This window comes from Bombina bombina, chromosome 5 (assembly GCF_027579735.1).
Source record: "Bombina bombina isolate aBomBom1 chromosome 5, aBomBom1.pri, whole genome shotgun sequence".
Classification (NCBI taxonomy): Eukaryota; Metazoa; Chordata; class Amphibia; order Anura; family Bombinatoridae; genus Bombina; species Bombina bombina.
Window position 1 is genome coordinate 329,700,088 of NC_069503.1, and position 22,500 is coordinate 329,722,587.

A 22,500-nucleotide genomic window follows, 5' to 3' on the forward strand; every position below is an offset into this window, starting at 1 on the left:
ATACATTTTTAAACAACTTTCCAATTTACTTGTTACCAATTTTGCTTCATTCTCTCGGTGTCCTTTATTGGCAGAGCAGCAATGCACTATTGGGAGCTAGCTGAACACATCAGTAAGCCAATCACAACAAACATATATGTGCAGCCATCAATCAGCAGCTAGCTCCCCATCTCCTAAGCCTACCAAGGTATCCTTTTCAGCAAAGGATACCAAGAGAACTAAGCAAATTAGATAATAGAAGTAATGTTTATAATAGTATACTCTATCTGAATCATGAATTAACATTTTTAGGCTTCATATCTCTTTAAGGACACTGGGCAGTGACTGTGTGGTTCTGGACAAGACTTGCACCAAGGGTTGCCAGCGGTTCTTCACAAAAATACTGGACTGACCACAATCGTTATTGGGGTCTCACAATGTCCCCACAAAAGCTGTATCGTAGCCCCCACTATTGATCACAAATGATCAGTTATTTTACCCCTTAGCTGCAAGTAACCTACAAATTAATATTTTAACTTTTTGGCTGCCAGTAACACATGTAAACAGTAATTATTTGACCCCCTTTGCCTGCCCCTCACTTATTTCTGCTCCATATTTGTAATGTGTTGAAGCATAGGAAGTCATTTACATTACACTAATACTCAGAGACATAAAAAAATAGACATTTAATTGTCAAGATAATTTTTATGAACATTTTACTGGACAGCCTGCTATAATACTGGACTGATGATGAATACAGCACACCTGGCAACCTTACTTGCACCTTTATCCTTTCCACTCTCACCTGCACACTAGATTAGGGTTCATCAACTGCAGCCCTCAGGACCCACTAACAGGTCAGGTAATTTTCAGGATTACTTTGAGTGAAAGTATGTTAGTTACAAGCTGATTATTTCACCAGTCTTCTAGTTTAGATGCCATTTAAATGTGGACTTTTGATGGGTCCTGATGGACATTACTTAAGAACCCTTTTTTAGGTCATCACTTGTAAAGGTGGTGTAGAACAGATGGGGCCCTCTACTCCTTAATCCTTCATAGAATTGTCTTTTCCTTGTTTTACTTTGTAACTATGCCACTCGATAATAGCAGAGCAGAATATGTTGGCTCTTTATAGTTATACAATAATAAAATTACTGCTATTAAATCACATCCGCAGCTTTTGAGACTTTGGTCCCACACATGAGCAAGCCTGCAGCCACAAATTTAAGAAGCAGTTCTCGAACACAAAACAACACCCAGAACAAGTGAGTTTGGGCAGATTGAAAGGCCGTGCTTATGCGCGAAAGCAGGGGGTGGGATTGCACAAAACAGCTCTTGTGCAATGCTAAATTTTGCCACATGATGATGTTAGGAGATTGTTTGAAGTTATGGCGGTTAATACTGTACCCAAAATATGTTTCAGGGATGAATTAGCCTGGGATACACTGGTGTAAATGACACTAAACAAAGTTGTTGATACGTTATCTGAACAGGAGCACAGGTGAAATAATCAGATAATTAGTAAACATGGTTATTTACCTGCTCTCACCCAAGGTAATCCTGAAAATCTGGCCTTTTATGAAGGTTTGAAAACCCCTGGTTTATTTCAAGCGTCAGCTGTGAAGATATTAATTTATATAATGTATAATTTTATATTATTACATTTAAATCTAATATTTTTGTGAATTCATTTTTAATGAAATACATATATCTGGGTTTGAGATACGTTGGTTAACAAACTGGTTTAAAGTTATTTGATAAGAAAATGCTTTACAGCCAATTGGAAAATAATGTATGTGGATAACTAGACTTTCAGCTAATTCAAGGCAGCATAACTGACCTCACCTGACATTTTCAGCACACAAATATAGCAGCACATAGTTTATGAAGATACCTCTTTAATTATTAGCTCTGTTCTAAAGTGCTTGTGGTGACGAGTGAGGAAAATATGGGGAATTATTATTTTTTAAATTAAAATTTGATGCATATTTATTAATATTTTTAGCTTTGGTTTAAACAGAACATAGCAGCAATCAACTACGATACAAGTATTTTCTGCATGCTAAACATTGTTTCAATTGACAGATGGGAGTAGGGTAACAAAAATAAATAGATAAGACACTGCTTGTCTGCCAAAGTGGACTGCCTCTCTGGAATACAAAAGGTTAAAAGAAGAGTTAATTGTTTCCCGAGGCAAAAGCTTGAGCCCTGGTGTGTAGATTATAAATATTATATATATATACAGTATGTATATATGTGTGTAAAAGGGAAGCAACTTTGGTAAACCACCTTAGCTGAACAAATGTGAGAGGCCGATAGAGGGACAGGGAGGGTAGGAGCCGAGTGCTTGTGCAGGAGAGTGAGGGATACGAGAGCTGCTGGGGATATACAGACTAGCACAGCAAGAGAGGGCAGCCAGGCGCAGGCTTTAGACGTAAGCCGTCACTGGTAGGAGAGTCATACTCAGTGGTTGCGGTGAGCCAGCTTACTGTCACCCTGAGACAGCCTTGTGGCGGTCCGGAAAGACACACAGCCCAGAGGCAGGAAGCTCAGGCAACTAGAGGTGAGACAGACAGAGTGGGAGGAGGAAAGGAACGGAGCTTGTGTAAGTTTTTTTGTGTAAGTTGAGAGACAGTGTCACTGAGTAGTGGGAGGATCTGAGACCGCGCAGGGAAGTGGGTGTCTGTCTGAGTGAGTGAGACAGCCTGCACTGAAGAGGAGAGTAGTTCAACTCTAAAGTCGGTGCAAAGGGAGGAGACAGCTGGCGTCCAGAAGTAAACAAGCACAGGAGACAGCCTTGACAGTGACAGACACTGCACGGGGCCGCCCCGGGTGACACCAATAGCACCGGCCATTGCCAGCGTTGCCCCATGGAGGCCGGGGGCCCCTATATTCCCTCTCAGGGCCAGCCATAATCTGGAGGAGGAACCTGCAATTAGTACGGATATACCATCAGGATCCCATGAACTCATCGCCGACACTGACGGAGGATTAATTATAAAGCCGTTTTACTGCAGATCATCTTAATACCCATGAGCCAATGCAGCAGTGGATCACAATAATTAGATATTATTAGTGCGTTCATGCTACCACATACCATATTACTTTTAAAGGGTTATTTGCAACCCTATATAATATTACATAAGGATCACTTATACGTGTACTAACTTCTTTTTGCAGTACACTACACAGGGAATCCTAAACCTACCACCCTACCACGTCTGGTTTATTTGTCGTAGAGCTTTAAATAAAAACCCTTTTTGGCCTGGGCGGGCAGGAAGAAGGAAAAAAAGCCATTAAATATTTATCCAGTGCTGGGATCGTCAGTTTGCGGCTGGAGAATAACAAGATGAATACTAACATCATGTATGCCAGCAGAAAGAGGAGAAAACCCGTCCAAAAAACGTGAGAGCCACTGTGCTATCTGTGTGTCTGTCTCTAATTCTGTATTGCTTTGGGTTCCCAATATTCATAAAGTTAATGTAGAAGTGATTCATTAAGATTAATAGGTTGATTGTTTTCTGTTTGTATATGGTAAATGCATATAATATACATATCATATATAGGTTTTGGAAAATTACATTTTCAATTTGAGTATTTTTTTTTTATTTTCTAAGAAAGGTGGGATTGATGCAGCCAATGAGAAGGTGATTCAGCTGAGCAGCCTAGAAGCAATGTGTTGCTTTTTGTAGTTTGAGGTTTTATTATCTCATTTTATGCAAAACACAAAATAAATAACAAATATGCTAGATAGTATGATGTATTCAAATTAAAGGTTAGACTATAAAAATAATAGGCAGATATATTGTATTAGTTGGTTACATTGAAAAAATAATTGTACCCAGATAGCAAAAACTCACTGGCATGGAGAGAATTCACACATTTTGGGTTTGTTTTTGAGCATTTTATTGTAATGCAGGTTTCTCCTTGACTTTCAGAACCATTTATAGTGAAATGGATAAACTCTCTCAAGCAAAAATAAATATTTTTCTTAAATTCCTTGAAGGACCTGGCAATGCTGGTGAAACAACTTAGAAAATCTCACTAGACTAGAGAGCGTTAGATAATCAGGTCCTTAGTGCCCATAAAGCTGTGGGCTCCCCTGTGTTGTTGTAACCTAGGTTTTTTTTTCTCTGTTGAGGCCGATTAGGGACAGTTATAAATGGGTCACTAGAGTGTTCAGCCAATGACTTTGTGGAATATAGCAGTGTTAAATCTGGAGGCTGCACTTCCACTTTTAACAGTAATTGCAAAACCTACAATTTTCAAAGTTATATTACAGGTAAAGGGACAGAATAAATATAGTATTTTTAAAATGTAATCTAATTAAACATTTTATAATACAATCTCATACTGTTTAATGTCCCTTTTAATTTTCTAAACATACAAGTGCAGTTACTGTAGTAGCCTTTCACTCTCCCTTAGTCAATCAGCAGCCTCTGGTGCCCACTTTAAATATTACTGGTCTGCTCTGTTGATGCATTCTCTGATTGGCTGAATCAGACATTCCTTTTAAAAAACTTTTTTTTGGATAGCACTCTATTAATTACAGGGTACGTGTTTACATTTTTAAAAATTATATATATATATATATATATATATATATATATATATATATATATATATATATATATATATATATGTATATGTGTGTGTGCAGCCACCAATCAGGAGCTACTGAGCATATCTAGATATGCTTTTAAACAAAGGATATCAAGAAAATGAAGCAAATAAGATAAAAGTAATACATTGAAAAGTTGTTTAAAATTGCATGTTCTTCCTAAATCATGAAAGAAAAATTTAGATTTCATGTCTCTTTAAGTAGCACTTTATACATTCTTAGGTTCAAGCTAATTTTGGATATTTAATAAATCCATTAGATATAGAAAAAAACATCAAAATACTTTTGGCTATAGCAAAAACATATTATATGTGTATGTATGTATATATGTGTGTGTGTGTGTGTATATATATATATATATATATATATATATCTATCTCACACACTAATGTACTTTATGTTTTTGATAAATATATATTTTTAAAAATAGTGTTTATAACTTGTCGTAATTCCTTTTGCAATTAATTTTTCCTGTTGACGGCTATGTGTAGCATTTCTAATTACACGTGTTGCCATATATAAAGTCACCTTGTTTCTTAAAGGAACATACACGTGGTGTTTTTAAATGCATAGTTGTGCATACCAAATATTATTAGGCACATTTTTTTTTCTTGCAGTATACTTGCTGTTGCAAAGAAAAAAGTGCATGTTATAACTATTCAATCAGCACGTGGCCTACCACATGGCGTTATACAAATAAGCAATAATAATAAAAATAAAATTTAAAATTAAACATACTTTAATTCTGATGGTAAATTAATGTAAAATAAACACCATGATGGGTCCTAAATGACTTCTGTTTAACAAAACACCATGGTGATCACTATAAGTGGCAATCAAACCTGCTGTCTTTGGGAAAGCAGATCAAATTTAGCCGATAATTTAGATAAAATAATTTTGATAAAATAGTTTTGTTAGATTTCCTTTATCCTCCAAGGGCACCATTTTACGGGAGTGGAAAGATATTTAAAGCTTAAAAGCTGTTTTTTTTTTTTTTGTTTGTTTTTTTATGAAAATAAGGAATTTAGTAAAATTTTAGCTGTTTGGGTGATTATGTTTCCACAAAGTTCTCTCTCATAATTGTATAAAAAAAAACATAAAACTGTTTGGAAGACACATCTTTATTTACAAAATAAATATTAGTAGCATTTCTTTATTTTAGAATGTGTGTTTAAAAATAAATTAAATACTTTTTTGTTTTTATATTAAGTAAAATATTTGTATTTTCATTTGTTTGCTTGAAACATTGTTGTGTTTGGATCAGCAGTGTAATGTCCTCATTAAACAGGTATTTTTTTTTTTTTATAATTAATTATCATCCTTTTGCCAAACCCTGTTCCACCCCTTATTGTCTGTAGATTAGTTTTCTACATCACACATATGCACTAATGCTACTTTTGCCACAATCAATATACCCCACTTTATTGAATTTTCTTTATGTTGCCTATCTATTTGCTAGAAAGTATTTTTCCATATAAATTATAAGTGACCCGGGGAAAGATATATAACATTTGATATTTATAAAGTAGATTAAATTAAGTGAAAATGTTATATTTATTTATAAGTAATAATTAAGACAACAAAACATGTTCACCTATATATAAGTAGAACAGTAGTGCAGAGAAAAAAATCACATGGAGATTCTGATTGCTTATATAGAACATGATGTAAAGCTAAAATTTCCTTCCTCTGACATGTACACTTCCTGCATGAAAAACTTGTCAAAGCAATTTATGCAACAATAAAATGTTTGAACTATTAAAGGGACTTACCAGCCAAAATTGAAATGCACATTCGTTAATATTAACCTTTCGATTAGAAGCATTTTTGCCAAATACTTTATAATAGCAAAGTGCTTCTTGTAAAAAGCTATCGCTTTTTATTGCTGACTTTTGCTTACATATGCCTCATGCATGTGCAGCTTGCTGGTACTGAGTGTGCAGGCAGCGAGGCACATTGTGTATACATTGTATTTTTTCAGTTATATTACTTTACACAAACACGGGAGCTGCATGGTGTAATCTCTTCCAAACATCAGAACAGCAATAAGAAGGATAAGTCCAACTCACAGAGTGCAGCACCTCCATTTCAGGCAGGCTGGGACCTCACAGTCTCCTAGCTCACCTTAGCTTCTGGTCAGCAGCTCCCACTCAAGATAGTTTAGCAGCAGGCTGAATCTTCGAAACCAATGTGGAATGATGATACGATTTGATTATATTGACGTCATACAAGTCTCCACCAACTATCTGAGTAGCCCCAAACTACAAATGCAAGTGTGAGAAAAGCGGTAAAACAAACATGGTGCAATCGATTTTGCTTCATTTTAAATGACCATTAAAGGTCCACTAAATACAGGAAAACTGAATAATTGACAAATACACAATAACATGTCAATGCAATAGCACTTTGAATTTGAAATGAGCATTCAAATATTTTTCTAGCCATTTTAAAAGTTAATCCAATTTTACAAATGCACAGTGACCAGGATTTAACAATAAAGGGGCATTAATAGTTAACATTTAAATGTACATCACTGCATTTTAGTTTTGAATAGAAGCATTTCTGCAATATACTTAAAATTACTTTAAAGGGCCATTATACACTCATTTTTTTCTTTGCATAAGTGTTTTGTAGATGATCTATTTATAAAGCCCATAAAGTTTTTTTTATTTTTTTAAAAGGCAAATAGGTGCAGCCACCAATCAGAATCTACTGAGCCTATCTAGATATGCTTTTCAGGAAGGAATATCAAGAGAATGAAGCAAATTAGATAACAGAAGTATATTAGAAAGTTGTTTAAAATAGTATTCTCTATCTTAATCATGAAAGAGAAAATTTGGGTTTAATGTCCCTTTAAGATTGGCTAACTAGATGTGTTCACTAGCTGCCAAAAGTGCAATGCTGTTCGTTCAAAATTAGAAGTAAATTGGAAAGTTGTTTGAAATTGTATGTTCTATTGGAATCATGACAGAAAATTTTGGGGGTTTCCTGTCCCTTTTAATTAAAATATTTTTACTATTGATTACCCAACAATAACATAAATCATAACCATTGTTTTTGCTAAAGACATTTTGCCAAACTTTATCAAGTATCTTATAGAGACATTGTACACTTGAATTTTCTTTGCATAAATGTTTTGTAGATAATCCATTTTTTATAGCACATCTGGTAGTGTTTTTTGGTAACAATGTATAGATTTGCTTATTTTTTAATAACATTTTGTTTACATACTCCAACTGGCACCTGTTTGTTATCTGTCTTTTCATATGCAGGAGAGGGGGGGGGGGGTCTGCTTGTATTGTTTTCCCAGCCCATTTCACTGGGTGTCCCAGCCTAACCTCATCAACAGTGCTAAACTGGGAGCTTCTAAGTAAGTTTTTTATACTGTATTTGTAAATCAGCATCTGTGCATATTCTTCTTTATAGAAGTGTCTATTACATGCAGTTATATGAAAATTGGTGTACGCTGTCCCTTTAAGTTTAAAAATAAATAACAGATTGGCAGGTTGTAAGCTGTTTCTCTAAAAATTACCGGATGACAAGGGAATAAAGTTAGGGATGTAAAAAAGCAAAAACTTTCTCATATTTTTATTAACAGTTATTAACCCCTTAACGACCTAGGACGTGTCAGGCATGTCCTACAAAAAGTGTCAGTTAAGAACCAAGGACGTGCCTGACACTTCCTCTGGGGTTTCAAGCGCTGGAAGCGATCGTGATCGCTTCCAGTCACTTTCAGGGTATTGCACCCTTTTTAAGCACACCGATGCAGAGAGGTCCACTCTGTGGCCCTCTCTTCATTGGCCAGCGATGGTGTCGATCATTGGTGGGAGTCATAGCAGGGAGGCGGGTAAGCAGACCATCACTGGAGCAGTTCCTGTTCCTGGTCAATCAAGAGCGTGGCAGATGTCGGGGGCGCGCACGCACTACACAGCACTAAAGGCATGAGATAGAGGGAATCAAGGGAGGGGGGAATAACTAATGGGAAAGGGATCTGGGAAGGGGAGAGGAGGAGGGTATTGAGGTGGGCAGCTACACTACAGCTATGACAGAAAAAAGCCTAAAATTTAGCAAACTGTGTACTGGCAGACAGCTGCCAGTACCCAAGATGGCGGCAAATAGGTAGAGGGGGGGTGGATCAGGGAAGTTGGGGGCTAAGGGGGGATCCAACACTGCAGCATATGTATAATAATAAAAAATAATGCCTTCTATTTTAGTACTGGCAGACTTTCTGCCAGTACTTAAGATGGCGGTGACAATTGTGAGGTGGGGTAGGGAAGAGAGCTGTTTGAGGGGGGGGGTCAGGAAGGGATTGGGGGGGGGGGTCAGTTGGGAGGCTGATTTCTACACTAAAGCTAAAATTAAGCCTACAAGATACCTAATTAACCCCTTCACTGCTGGGCATAATACAAGTGTGGTGTGCAGCGGCATTTAGCGGCCTTCTAATTACCAAAAAGTAATGCCAAAGCCATAAATGGCTGCTATTTCTGAACAAAGGGGATCACAGAGAAGCATTTAGAATCATTTGTGCCAAAATTCCACAAGCTGTTGGGCCTAGATCAATACCTTGGGTTGTCTACTAAAAAATATATATATATACATGTAAAGAGGTATTCAGGGATTCCTGACAGATATCAGTGTTACAATGTAACTATCGCTAATTTTGAAGAAAAAAAAAATGTTTTGAAAATAGCAAAGTGCTACTTGTACTTATTGCCCTATAACTTGCAAAAAAAGCAAAGAACATGTAAACATTGGGTATTTCTAAACTCAGGACAACATTTAGATACTATTTAGCACTGGGTGTTTTTTGGTGGTTGTAGATGTGTATCAGATTTTGGGAGTCAAATTTAGAAAAAGTGTTTTTTTTGTTTTTTTCCATTATTTTATCATTTTTTATAGTAAATTATAAGATATGATGAAAATAATGGTATATTTAGATAGTCCATCTAATGGCGAGCAAAACGGTATATAATGTGTGGGTACAGTAAATTAATAAGTGGAAAATTACAGCTAAACACAAACACCGCAGAAATGTAAAAATAGCCCTGGTCCTTAACGTTAAGAAAATTTAAAAAATGGTCCGGTCACTAAGGGGTTAAAGTGGTGGTAAATTCCAGACTTTAAAGGGACAGTACACTGTCATATTGGTTTTTCCCTTAATCTGTTTCCAATTACCTTTTTTTTTTTTTTTACTAACTGCAGAGTATGAAATGTATGAGATTTTGCTTTTTAAGGTTTATTTGTGTATATAAAATAGCTGACTTTGTGTTTTGAAGCCACAACCAAATAAAATGGGTTGAGCTTGTAGGTATAATCAGATCTCATTACTTTATCACATTGTGTACATATACCTGCTTCTTTATCTTATATCTGTCCATAAACCATAGACCAGTATTTGGAGAGAACAATGGAAAATTAACATTTTATTACCTTATCTCCTCTATACCCCACTGGGAGTGTAATTTCTTCTGCTGACTGTGTTTACACAGATTATCTATATCTTGGACCTAAGACTAGAAACTTTCAGAATAGGTGGGCATATCACAGGCTAAAACAACTATTTCAAATGCCATTATAATTTTTGAATAAACTGTCCCTTTAAGTATGTTGCAATGAAAAATATATTTATGTACAAGCAAACCCTCATAAAAAGTGTGTGTGTGTGTATATATGTGTGTTTATGTATATGTATATGTGTATATATATATATATATATATATATATATATATATATATATATATATATATATATATATATATATATATATATATATATATATATATATATATATATATATATATATATATATATATATATATACAGGGAGTGCAGAATTATTAGGCAAATGAGTATTTTGACCACATCATCCTCTTTATGCATGTTGTCTTACTCCAAGCTGTATAGGCTCGAAAGCCTACTACCAATTAAGCATATTAGGTGATGTGCATCTCTGTAATGAGAAGGGGTGTGGTCTAATGACATCAACACCCTATATCAGGTGTGCATAATTATTAGGCAACTTCCTTTCCTTTGGCAAAATGGGTCAAAAGAAGGACTTGACAGGCTCAGAAAAGTCAAAAATAGTGAGATATCTTGCAGAGGGATGCAGCACTCTTAAAATTGCAAAGCCTCTGAAGCGTGATCATCGAACAATCAAGCGTTTCATTCAAAATAGTCAACAGGGTCGCAAGAAGCGTGTGGAAAAACCAAGGCGCAAAATAACTGCCCATGAACTGAGAAAAGTCAAGCGTGCAGCTGCCAAGATGCCACTTGCCACCAGTTTGGCCATATTTCAGAGCTGCAACATCACTGGAGTGCCCAAAAGCACAAGGTGTGCAATACTCAGAGACATGGCCAAGGTAAGAAAGGCTGAAAGACACCACCACTGAACAAGACACACAAGCTGAAACGTCAAGACTGGGCCAAGAAATATCTCAAGACTGATTTTTCTAAGGTTTTATGGACTGATGAAATGAGAGTGAGTCTTGATGGGCCAGATGGATGGGCCCGTGGCTGGATTGGTAAAGGGCAGAGAGCTCCAGTCCGACTCAGACGCCAGCAAGGTGGAGGTGGAGTACTGGTTTGGGCTGGTATCATCAAAGATGAGCTTGTGGGGCCTTTTCGGGTTGAGGATAGAGTCAAGCTCAACTCCCAGTCCTACTGCCAGTTTCTGGAAGACACCTTCTTCAAGCAGTGGTACAGGAAGAAGTCTGCATCCTTCAAGAAAAACATGATTTTCATGCAGGACAATGCTCCATCACACGCGTCCAAGTACTCCACAGCGTGGCTGGCAAGAAAGGGTATAAAAGAAGAAAATCTAATGACATGGCCTCCTTGTTCACCTGATCTGAACCCCATTGAGAACCTGTGGTCCATCATCAAATGTGAGATTTACAAGGAGGGAAAACAGTACACCTCTCTGAACAGTGTCTGGAAGGCTGTGGTTGCTGCTGCACGCAATGTTGATGGTGAACAGATCAAAACACTGACAGAATCCATGGATGGCAGGCTTTTGAGTGTCCTTGCAAAGAAAGGTGGCTATATTGGTCACTGATTTGTTTTTGTTTTGTTTTTGAATGTCAGAAATGTATATCTGTGAATGTTGAGATGTTATATTGGTTTCACTGGTAAAAATAAATAATTGAAATGGGTATATATTTGTTTTTTGTTAAGTTGCCTAATAATTATGCACAGTAATAGTCACCTGAACACAGATATCCCCCTAAAATAGCTAAAACTAATAACAAACTAAAAACTACTTCATTGAGGACATGGTTGTTAATGGGTTCATTGAGGACATGGTTGTTGTTCAATAATAAAATTAATCCTCAAAAATACAACTTGCCTAATAATTCTGCACTCCCTGTATGTCTAATAACTCTCTTAAAAAAATAAAATAAAATAAATAATATATATATATATATATATATATATATATATATATAATTTGAATGACAGCAAAGCAAAAATAACTGCTATATGTGGTGCTTTGGGCTCTTATATTTTTTTTTATGTGTTTCTGAATGTTCTCTATTGGTCTTTGACAGTCTTATAACCAATAATATCTAATGACAATGTTTGAAGCTATGTTATGCATAGTTGCAAACACTGCTGCCATAAAGTGATAGACACGTGCACACTCCTAAGTATCAGTCTACCTGGGAGTACTCTTTAACAAAGGATAACAAGAGAATGAAGCAAAATTGATAATAGAAGTAAACTGGAAAGTTGTTTCAAATATCATGCTCTGTCTTAAATTTTGTGTAATGTTGAGTTTACTCTTCTTAGCAATATATCAAGATTGTCTGCAGTTTCCTTTCTAGATACTACTGTAGTGCTGTCTAAGCCATATCTATGCATTCTTTTCTAGAACAAGGTTTTTCTTTTTCTTTTCATGTTCGTGGAGTCAGCTGAATTTAGTTAAATTGAATCTCTTTTTTTTTAAATTTTATGTCTTGTAGTTGTTGGGGTTTCCAAAGTAGAGATACAAAATTTAAGATATGATGCTCTTTATAGGGTTTTAACCCACAAATATGCAATCATTGTTTAACCAATGGGTTTCCCACATTCATAACTGTTACACAAATATACATTTATAATGTATTTTCTTTGTTTGTGTGGGTGGGTATATTAAGTATGGCTCTTTCTGGTTAGTTACCAGCATTTTACTTTGTTGTTTTGTGGTCATTTTTTTGAACAATTGGAATTTTTTAATTCAGTGTCTAGTAAGTTTGTAACTTTTTAGTCAACTGAAATGTTAATAAACAATCAGCTGAACAAATCGGATAATAATAATAATAAAGGGATATTAAACAGTATGTAATTGTAATATAAAATGTTAAATTATGTGTAGTTTTATGAGTTTCTATAAAGTAATGGGTGCTGCCATGTTTGAACTTGAGTTGTCCCTTATCTGTTTCCCTTGCTTAAGACAATTAGGAAACATATATAAAACAGACAATAAAAAGAGGAGATTCAAGCAAAGATAAATAGAAAACTAATTCAAACATGGCGGTGCCCATTACTTTATAGAATTAGAAATTAAAATACTTTATAGAAACTAAACCTTTACACTTATATTATCAATATTTAAACAACTAATATAATTGTAAAATTACATCTACATGTTATTCTAAGGCTAATCTTTGCTCTGAATACATCATTATATCTAGCATGTATTTACTTTTTAACATCCTTTTAAAATGTATTAATCGCATGATGTATTTAATCGTGATATGGGATAATGCAATATCTGAATTTCACAAGGCTGCAATTTTGTATAAAAACAAACAAAAAAACCAAAACGGTCTAAAACGGCTTCCTTAACTTGTCACGCCAGTCTCACACACGCTCCAGCCCAGCAGCATCACTGATCACTCCTCTAGGGGGTGGACCAGGAAGCGTCACTTCAGTGTCACAACGTTACTGCCGCATTTTTACTTGCTTTGTGGTTTGTTGCACCAATCCTGCGCACAGACATGGAAGGTGGCGGACTGGCAGTGCTCTTTTGTCTTGCCTATTCACTATGCAGTGCAAACAGCAAGGGAAACAAGCTGCTGTTTTGAACCGTTTAAATGCATTTTTGACTTGAAAATGTATGTCACACTTAAATAAAATCGCAATATGTCATCAAAAATCGTGATATTTTTTTTCCATATCACACAGCCCTAATTGTAAGTGTTAAAAGAACAAACTAGTGAAATACTAGTAAAATGCTTGACATTGTGGCATTTTATTATCACACTACTAATGGCCTGCAGATATGTGTTTACCTTGCAAAGGGGTTAAACACATAGTTAATAGTCCATTCTAAAGTTCACAGCCACTGAGCCAGTTAGGAGTGGCATATGTGCGTAGCCACCAACCACAGGCCCCTAAATACATTGCTAGAGGCAAAAGAGCATTTTCCTATATGTCCCTTTTTAAAGCTACAAAATATTTGTATCAGACAGTATTGAAGTTTTGCAGTTTTAACAATGATGGATAATGGAGTAGATAACCTCTTCATGATACCATAGTACAATTATTACAAAAGCTATTACCAAAAACACTTGTTAAAAAAATAAAATAAAATCTAACAATAAAAATTTGTGAACAGCAGGGATTTCCATCGCATACTCATTCCTATTTCTAAAATCTGATTCTTGTCTTTTCATACATGAATATATTATGTTTTTCAACGTGTTAGTCTCTGATTCTTAAGATAATAGCTCTTTTGTTTAAAAAAGAAAAAAAAAGTCATGTTGCTTCTTGTCCCATGAAACTTGACTTGTCCTAATTTGCTTTAATGCAACATAGAAGAGACTGGAGCAGTTTCATTATCCTTTAAGAATGTATTGTGTGTTTAGAAACTTCTGCAATATCATCATATCTCTGAAGGTTAAAGGGACAGTATACTATAAAATAGTTTCTTCCTTAATGTGTTTCCAATTACTTTCTTTACCGGTTGCAGAGTATAAAATGTATGTTTTTAAGGCTTATTTGTGTATATGAATTAGTTGATTTTGTGTTTTGAAGCCACAACCTAATAAAATGGGTTGAGCTTGTAGGTATAATCAGATCTCATTACTTTATCACATTGTGCAAATATACCTGCTTCTTTATCGTATATCTGCCCATAAACTAATCACCAATACTTGGAGAGAACAATGGAAAATTAACATTTTATTACCTTATCTCTGGGAGTGCAATTTCTTCTACTGGCTGTGTTAACACAGCTTGGCCTTGAGGCCAAAAACGTTCTGGATGGGTGGGGATACCACAGACTAAATAAACTATTTCAAAGGCCAATATAAGGGTAATGGAAATACTTGTAAACAATTTAATACCCTCCAGCAGGTAAAGTGGATCATTGGGAACAAATTAAAGGGGAGAACATTTTTGAGTAAACTATCCCTTTAAGCAGCTTTTAGCCTTGATAAGCAGAAGGCAAACTTTAGATTAATAATTGTGAAGAGCATACACATTCCTGTTCTGTGCATTATTTTTTTTTTTAAGGGATACTAAACCCAATTTTTTTTTTCTTTCATGATTCAGATAGAGCATGAGATTTTAAGCACCTTTCTAATTTACTCCTATTATCAATTTTTCTTTGTTCTCATCTTGATTTGAAAAAGCAGTACTGTAAACTTTAGAGCCGGACCATTTTTTGTTCAGCACCTGGGTTGCACTTGCTGATTTGTGGCTAAATGTAGCAAACCAATCAGCAAGCGCTACCCAGGTGCTGAACTAAAAATGGTCCGGCTCCCACCTTTTCATTACTGCTTTTTCAAATCAAGATAACATGAGAAAAATTAATAGGAGTAAATTAGAAAGTTTCTTAAAATCGCATGCTCTATCTGAATCCTGAAATGAAAAAAATCGAGGTTAGTATCCCTTTAATTACATCTTAATATTTATTATATGTCAGCTACTTACTATCGAAATTCATTTTATAAATCGAGAGCCGTTGGCATCCCACATATAATGTTATACTTTCTTCAATGGGATATTAATATACTGTACACAAAATATTGTTCCTAAAAAGAAAAAACAAGCCAAAAATGTAAAACACATTAAATTAGTAACAAACTCCGTTAAAATGTATAATATATACTGTGCAATTTTACTGTTTAATATAAGACTATATCGGCATGTACAATACACCTGCAAACCCCCAGCTCATATAAGTATATTATAAGATGTTTTTGCATATCCAATCAGCCAATCGGATTGAACTTCAATCCGATTGGCTGATTAAATCAGCCAATCAGATTTTTCCTACCTTAATTCGGATTGGCTGATAGAATCCTATCAGCCAATCGGAATTCGAGGGACGCCATCTTGGATGACGTCATTTGAAGGAACTGTCATTCTTCGTTAGTCCGTTGGCCAGGAAGGATGCTCCGTGCTGGATGTCTTCAAGATGGAGCTGCTCCTCGTCGGATGGATGGATGAAGATCGAAGATGCCGCTTGGATGAAGATGTCTGCCGGTCCGGATGTCCTCTTCTGCCCGGATAGTATAAAGACTTCTGCCGGTCTGGATGTCCTCTTCGGCCCCATCGGATGAAGACTTAGGCCCGGCTGGGTGAAGACGGCTCAAGGTAGGGTGATCTTCAATAGGGTAGTGTTAGTTTTTTTTTAAGGGGGGATCGGGTGGGTTTTAGAGTAGGGGTGTGTGGGTGGTGGGTTGTAATGTTGGGGGGGGATTGTTCTTTTTTTTTTTACAGGTAAAAGAGCTGATTACTTTGGGGCAATGCCCCACAAAAGGCCCTTTAAGGGCTATTTGTAATTTACATACAAAGAGAGAAGCGCTCTACCAGGAACGAACAACAGCTCAGTGGCTTGTTCTATGGCGATTTACCACCCGGAAGCAGCCTCTTTTAGACCAGTGTGCTTTTCACAGAAGAAAACTTTCCTGAAGTATATCAGTCTGATCTCGCCAAGTAAGGTCAGTCCAGCCCCGAAATACCAGGCAATTCTCCTCTGAACAAGGAACATGACAACCCCAGACGATCGTTTCGGCCTCCTATGGGCCTCGTCAGTGAGGTGCAGCCACATTCCTCTAAGCACACTGGGCAAGGAGTCCACGTCTGGTTTCCCCCATCACCCATAGGGAGACTTCCCCAGGGTCATAATAATTTGCATACAAAGAGAGAAGCGCTCTACCAGGAACGAACAACAGCTCAGTGGCTTGTTCTATGGCGATTTACCACCCGGAAGCAGCCTCTTTTAGACCAGTGTGCTTTTCACAGAAGAAAACTTTCCTGAAGTATATCAGTCTGATCTCGCCAAGTAAGGTCAGTCCAGCCCCGAAATACCAGGCAATTCTCCTCTGAACAAGGAACATGACAACCCCAGACGATCGTTTCGGCCTCCTATGGGCCTCGTCAGTGAGGTGCAGCCACAGTCCTCTAAGCACACTGGGCAAGGAGTCCACGTCTGGTTTCCCCCATCACCCATAGGGAGACTTCCCCAGGGTCATAATAATTTGCATACAAAGAGAGAAGCGCTCTACCAGGAACGAACAACAGCTCAGTGGCTTGTTCTATGGCGATTTACCACCCGGAAGCAGCCTCTTTTAGACCAGTGTGCTTTTCACAGAAGAAAACTTTCCTGAAGTATATCAGTCTGATCTCGCCAAGTAAGGTCAGTCCAGCCCCGAAATACCAGGCAATTCTCCTCTGAACAAGGAACATGACAACCCCAGACGATCGTTTCGGCCTCCTATGGGCCTCGTCAGTGAGGTGCAGCCACATTCCTCTAAGCACACTGGGCAAGGAGTCCACGTCTGGTTTCCCCCATCACCCATAGGGAGACTTCCCCAGGGTCATAATAATTTGCATACAAAGAGAGAAGCGCTCTACCAGGAACGAACAACAGCTCAGTGGCTTGTTCTATGGCGATTTACCACCCGGAAGCAGCCTCTTTTAGACCAGTGTGCTTTTCACAGAAGAAAACTTTCCTGAAGTATATCAGTCTGATCTCGCCAAGTAAGGTCAGTCCAGCCCCGAAATACCAGGCAATTCTCCTCTGAACAAGGAACATGACAACCCCAGACGATCGTTTCGGCCTCCTATGGGCCTCGTCAGTGAGGTGCAGCCACATTCCTCTAAGCACACTGGGCAAGGAGTCCACGTCTGGTTTCCCCCATCACCCATAGGGAGACTTCCCCAGGGTCATAATAATTTGCATACAAAGAGAGAAGCGCTCTACCAGGAACGAACAACAGCTCAGTGGCTTGTTCTATGGCGATTTACCACCCGGAAGCAGCCTCTTTTAGACCAGTGTGCTTTTCACAGAAGAAAACTTTCCTGAAGTATATCAGTCTGATCTCGCCAAGTAAGGTCAGTCCAGCCCCGAAATACCAGGCAATTCTCCTCTGAACAAGGAACATGACAACCCCAGACGATCGTTTCGGCCTCCTATGGGCCTCGTCAGTGAGGTGCAGCCACATTCCTCTAAGCACACTGGGCAAGGAGTCCACGTCTGGTTTCCCCCATCACCCATAGGGAGACTTCCCCAGGGTCATAATAATTTGCATACAAAGAGAGAAGCGCTCTACCAGGAACGAACAACAGCTCAGTGGCTTGTTCTATGGCGATTTACCACCCGGAAGCAGCCTCTTTTAGACCAGTGTGCTTTTCACAGAAGAAAACTTTCCTGAAGTATATCAGTCTGATCTCGCCAAGTAAGGTCAGTCCAGCCCCGAAATACCAGGCAATTCTCCTCTGAACAAGGAACATGACAACCCCAGACGATCGTTTCGGCCTCCTATTTGTAATTTAGTATAGTGTAGGGCTTTTTTTATTTTGGGGGGCTTTTTATTTTATTAGGGGGCTTAGATTAGGTGTAATTAGTTTAAACTTCTTGTAATATTTTTTATTTTTTGTAATTTAGTGTGTTTTTTTTTTTTTTTTTGTACTATAGTTTAGTTTATTTAACCCCTTAACGACCGACGACGTATGCCATACGTCCTCAAAAAAAAGCACTTAACGACCGAGGATGTATGGCATACGTCGTCGGTTAAACAGAGCACTGGAAGCGATCGAAATCGCTTCCAGCTGCTCTAACAGTATTGCAGGCTTGCCTTGATGTCTAGGCATCCTGCAATACTGTTCCCGAGTGCCGGGACCGGATTGATCACTCCCCCATGAGTGATCACTTCTGGTTTCGCTCCACGTGGAGCCCGGCAGTGTTTCAGAGCATCGGAAGCGATCGGACACACTTCTGATGCTCTGCTTGTGTGCTAAGTGCCTCGGTGGGTCGAGGCACTTAGTTATAAAATAAAAAGTAAAAAAAAAAAACTTAAAAAAATAAAAAAAAGCCCTAAATAGCCCCCCCTCCCCCTTCACTAGGCATCCAAGATGGCGATGCCCAGTGCATCATGGGGCCTCTGGGGGTGTCCCTAGCCTGCCTCATCATAGGGGCAAGCTAGGGTCACCCAATCTGAGCCTCCCACCCAAAAAAATAAAATAAAAATAAAAATACCCCATTTGTCTGATCATGTCAATATTTGTAAATATTGACACTGATCAGTGTGGATCTCCCTCCCTCTCCTCACTTGCCATTTTGTTGGAGAGAGAGAGAGACCTGTTTTTTTGCAGAGAGAGATTTAATTCTTTTATTTGTTAAAAAATATAGAACCAAAGGGTCTTTTCAGAGCCATTAACCCCTAGCTTGCCAGTGATCACTATAAATCACTGGCATTCGCATAGCTGCACTTTTTTTGCTGTCTGTGCATTTTTTTAGGGGTTAATTTTTTTGGTTGTAATTTTTTTAAAAACCCAAAGGCTCTTTTCAGAGCCATTTAGCTAATTTAATTTAATTTCCAGAGTCATTAACCCCTAGCTTGCTAGTGATCGCTATAAATCACTGGCAGTAGCATAGCTGTACTTTTTTGCTGTTTGTGCCTTTTTTTAGGGGTTAATTTTGTTGTTGTAATTTTTTAAAAATCCAGAGGCTCTTTTCAGAACCATTTAGTTAATTTAATTTTCAGAGCCATTAACCCCTAGCTTGCCAGTGATCGCTATAAATCACTGGCAGTAGCATAGCTGTACTTTTTTGTTAATTAATTTAGTTAATTAATTTAATTTAAAAAAATGTAGTAAATTTTTTCTGTGACAGATACAAAAATGTCACAGAAAATATATAGTGCTGAGGAGGCGTATGCCATCCTTGCGTCAGAGTCAGATGCCTCTATGTCTGACTCAGACCCCAATTTTGACCCTGCCATATGCTCAGATACATCACTAGATGCAGTCTCAACTGATAGTGATGTATCTGTGGCTGCTAGACCCCCTACCAGCCCCCCTGCTAGCTAGCCCCCCTGCCAGAAGGAGGCGTGTTGCTGCCATTGCTGCTGAAGAGTGGGTAACACCTCATCTCCAGAGGCCAGATATCCCACCCTTCACAGCAAATGCTGGCATAAATATAGATGTGGCAGGTTTTAGCCCCCAGCAGTTTCTGGAAGTGTTTCTGGGCGATGATGTATTGGGGAACATTGTCACCCAAACTAATTTATATGCCCATCAGTTCTGTGCTGCAAAGCCTGGAACATATTTGGCAAAGCAGCAATGGGCCCCCATCAATGTGCCAGAATTCAAAAAATTCTGGGCATTGACCATGCTGATGGGCATCATAAAGAAACCCTCCATTCGCTCCTACTGGAGTACTAGCCCCATCTGCTCTACCCCCATTTTCTCCCAGATTATGTCGAGGAAGAGGTATGAAATCATTCTGCATTTCATGCACTTCAGCGACAACAGCCTGTGCCCCCCTAGCATCCCCAATTTGACAGGCTGTATAAAATCCGCCCCCTGATAACCCACTTTTCTGCCAGGTTTGCAGAGGCTTATACACCTGGAAGGAATATATGCGTTGATGAATCCCTAATGAAGTATAAGGGAAGGCTGGGATTCAAGCAGTTTATTCCTTCCAAGCCCTCCAGATACGGGGTAAAGGTGTATAAGCTCTGTGACAGCGAGAATGGGTATACTCAGGCCTTCCGGGTGTATGAGGGAAAGGATAGCCACCTTGACCCTCCAGGTTGCCCAAAACATATGGGAACCACTGGCAAGATTGTCTGGGACCTGATATTACCCCTAATGAACAAAGGGTATCACTTGTATTTAGACATTTTTTATACAAGTGTCCTTTTGTTCAAGCTACTGTATTGCTTTGATACAGTAGCTTGCGGTACAATTAAAACGAACCGCGCAGGTTTCCCAGGACAGCTTGTACGCACCCGGCTACAAAGGGGGGAGACCTCAGCTCTGCGCCAAGAGGAGCTGTTGGCACTTAAGTACAGAGACAAGAAGGATGTATACCTTCTTACCACCATCCACACAGAGAGGACAGTGGCGGTTTCTGTACGTGGCAGAGCTGAGATCATAAGGAAGCCAGTGTGCATCAAGTCTTATAACCGGCATATGGGTGGGGTTGATCTGGCTGATCAGCTGCTGCAGCCCTATCTAATTATGCGGAAGACAAGGGCCTGGTACAAAAAGGTTGCAATTTACCTAATGCAGATTGCAACCCACAACGCTTTTTTGTTGTTCAAAAAAGCAAACCCCAGAGTTAAAAAGACTTTTTTACAGTTTCAGCTCCAGATTATTACGGGGATTTTGTACCATGATGCACCTGCTCCCCGGGCGGTGATGGGAGAGAGCAGAGTTGGGGCTACCCATTTTATTTTTAAAATCCCCCCCCCTACTGCCGTAAAGCAGAAACCACAAAAAAAATGCAGAGTCTGTACCAAGAGGGGGAAGAGAAGGGACACCATATATCACTGTCCTGATTGCCCTGGACAGCCTGCACTCTGCATTGGGGACTGCTTCAAGCGGTACCATACAATGGTCAATTTAAAAATAAATAAATACATTTGCTGTTATATATATATATATATATATATATATATATATATATATATATATATATATATATATATATATATATATATAATTTTTTTTTTTTTTTGGTTATGTTTACTGTTAGATGTTTTTTTGTTTTTTTTACTTTTACTGTGCCAGATTTTTACATTTCACTACACTAAAATTGGGCCTGTTTTTTTTTTAACCAAAACCCCTGTCAAACCTATGCATGGGGGACATAGGTGTTCTCAGGGTGCCTTGCAGAAAACAACCTGAAGTATGTTTTTGTAATAACTTACAACAGTCTCTCCTAAATCATAGTCAAAAAGCAATGTGTCTGTAAAAATGAAAATTGAAAAATTACCACCATACACTTTCTCCAATTTTTTGGGCTAAAACGGTTGCTTCAAAGGCATCAAAGCACACCATATACAATACCTTGGGGTGTCAACATTTAAAAAATATACACTTTGAATGCAATAAATAAAAGTGGGGTATGCGATAGGCCTCAAACTAAAGATAGGCCTATCAGAAGAAATACTCTCATTTTTAATAACTAAAATCGTGTAACATAACCTTCCCAAAATCCTGGCAAACCTATGCATGGGGGGCATAGGTGTACTCAGGGTGCCTTGCAGAAAACAACCTGAAGTATTCTTTTGCAATAACTTACAACAGTCTCTCCTAAATCATAGTAAAAAAGCAATGTGTCTGTAACAATGAAAATTGAAAAATTACCACCATATACTTTCTCCAATTTTTTGGGCTAAAACGGTTGCATCAAAGTCATCAAACCACTCCATGTATAATACCTTGGGGTGTCAACTTTTTAAATATAATCACATTTATGGAAAACAAATAAATTGGGGTATGTTAAAAGACCCCCAAAAAAGACGATAGGCAAAGAAAATATGTTAAATGTGAAAAAAAATCACAAACGCATGTCAGACATTTGCCATTGCTTCGCCCAAATAAGCCACCAAACCTATGCATAGGTGGTATCACTGAACTCAGGAGATGTTGGTGACCACATATTGGTGTCTTCTTT

At 37.9% G+C, this 22,500-nt stretch overlaps 1 protein-coding gene across 1 annotated transcript in view; it reads left to right on the plus strand.

Annotated features, from left to right (window-relative positions):
• The first annotated feature begins 2,347 nt into the window (after window positions 1-2,347).
• Window positions 2,348-22,500, plus strand: part of AHR (aryl hydrocarbon receptor) — a 370,224-nt gene continuing 350,071 nt past the window's right edge. Inside the window, exon 1 of the mRNA XM_053714124.1 lies at window positions 2,348-3,384. Within this exon, the coding sequence (XP_053570099.1) occupies window positions 3,329-3,384 (56 nt within the window). The 5' untranslated portion in view covers window positions 2,348-3,328. The remainder of the gene's footprint in view (window positions 3,385-22,500) is intronic.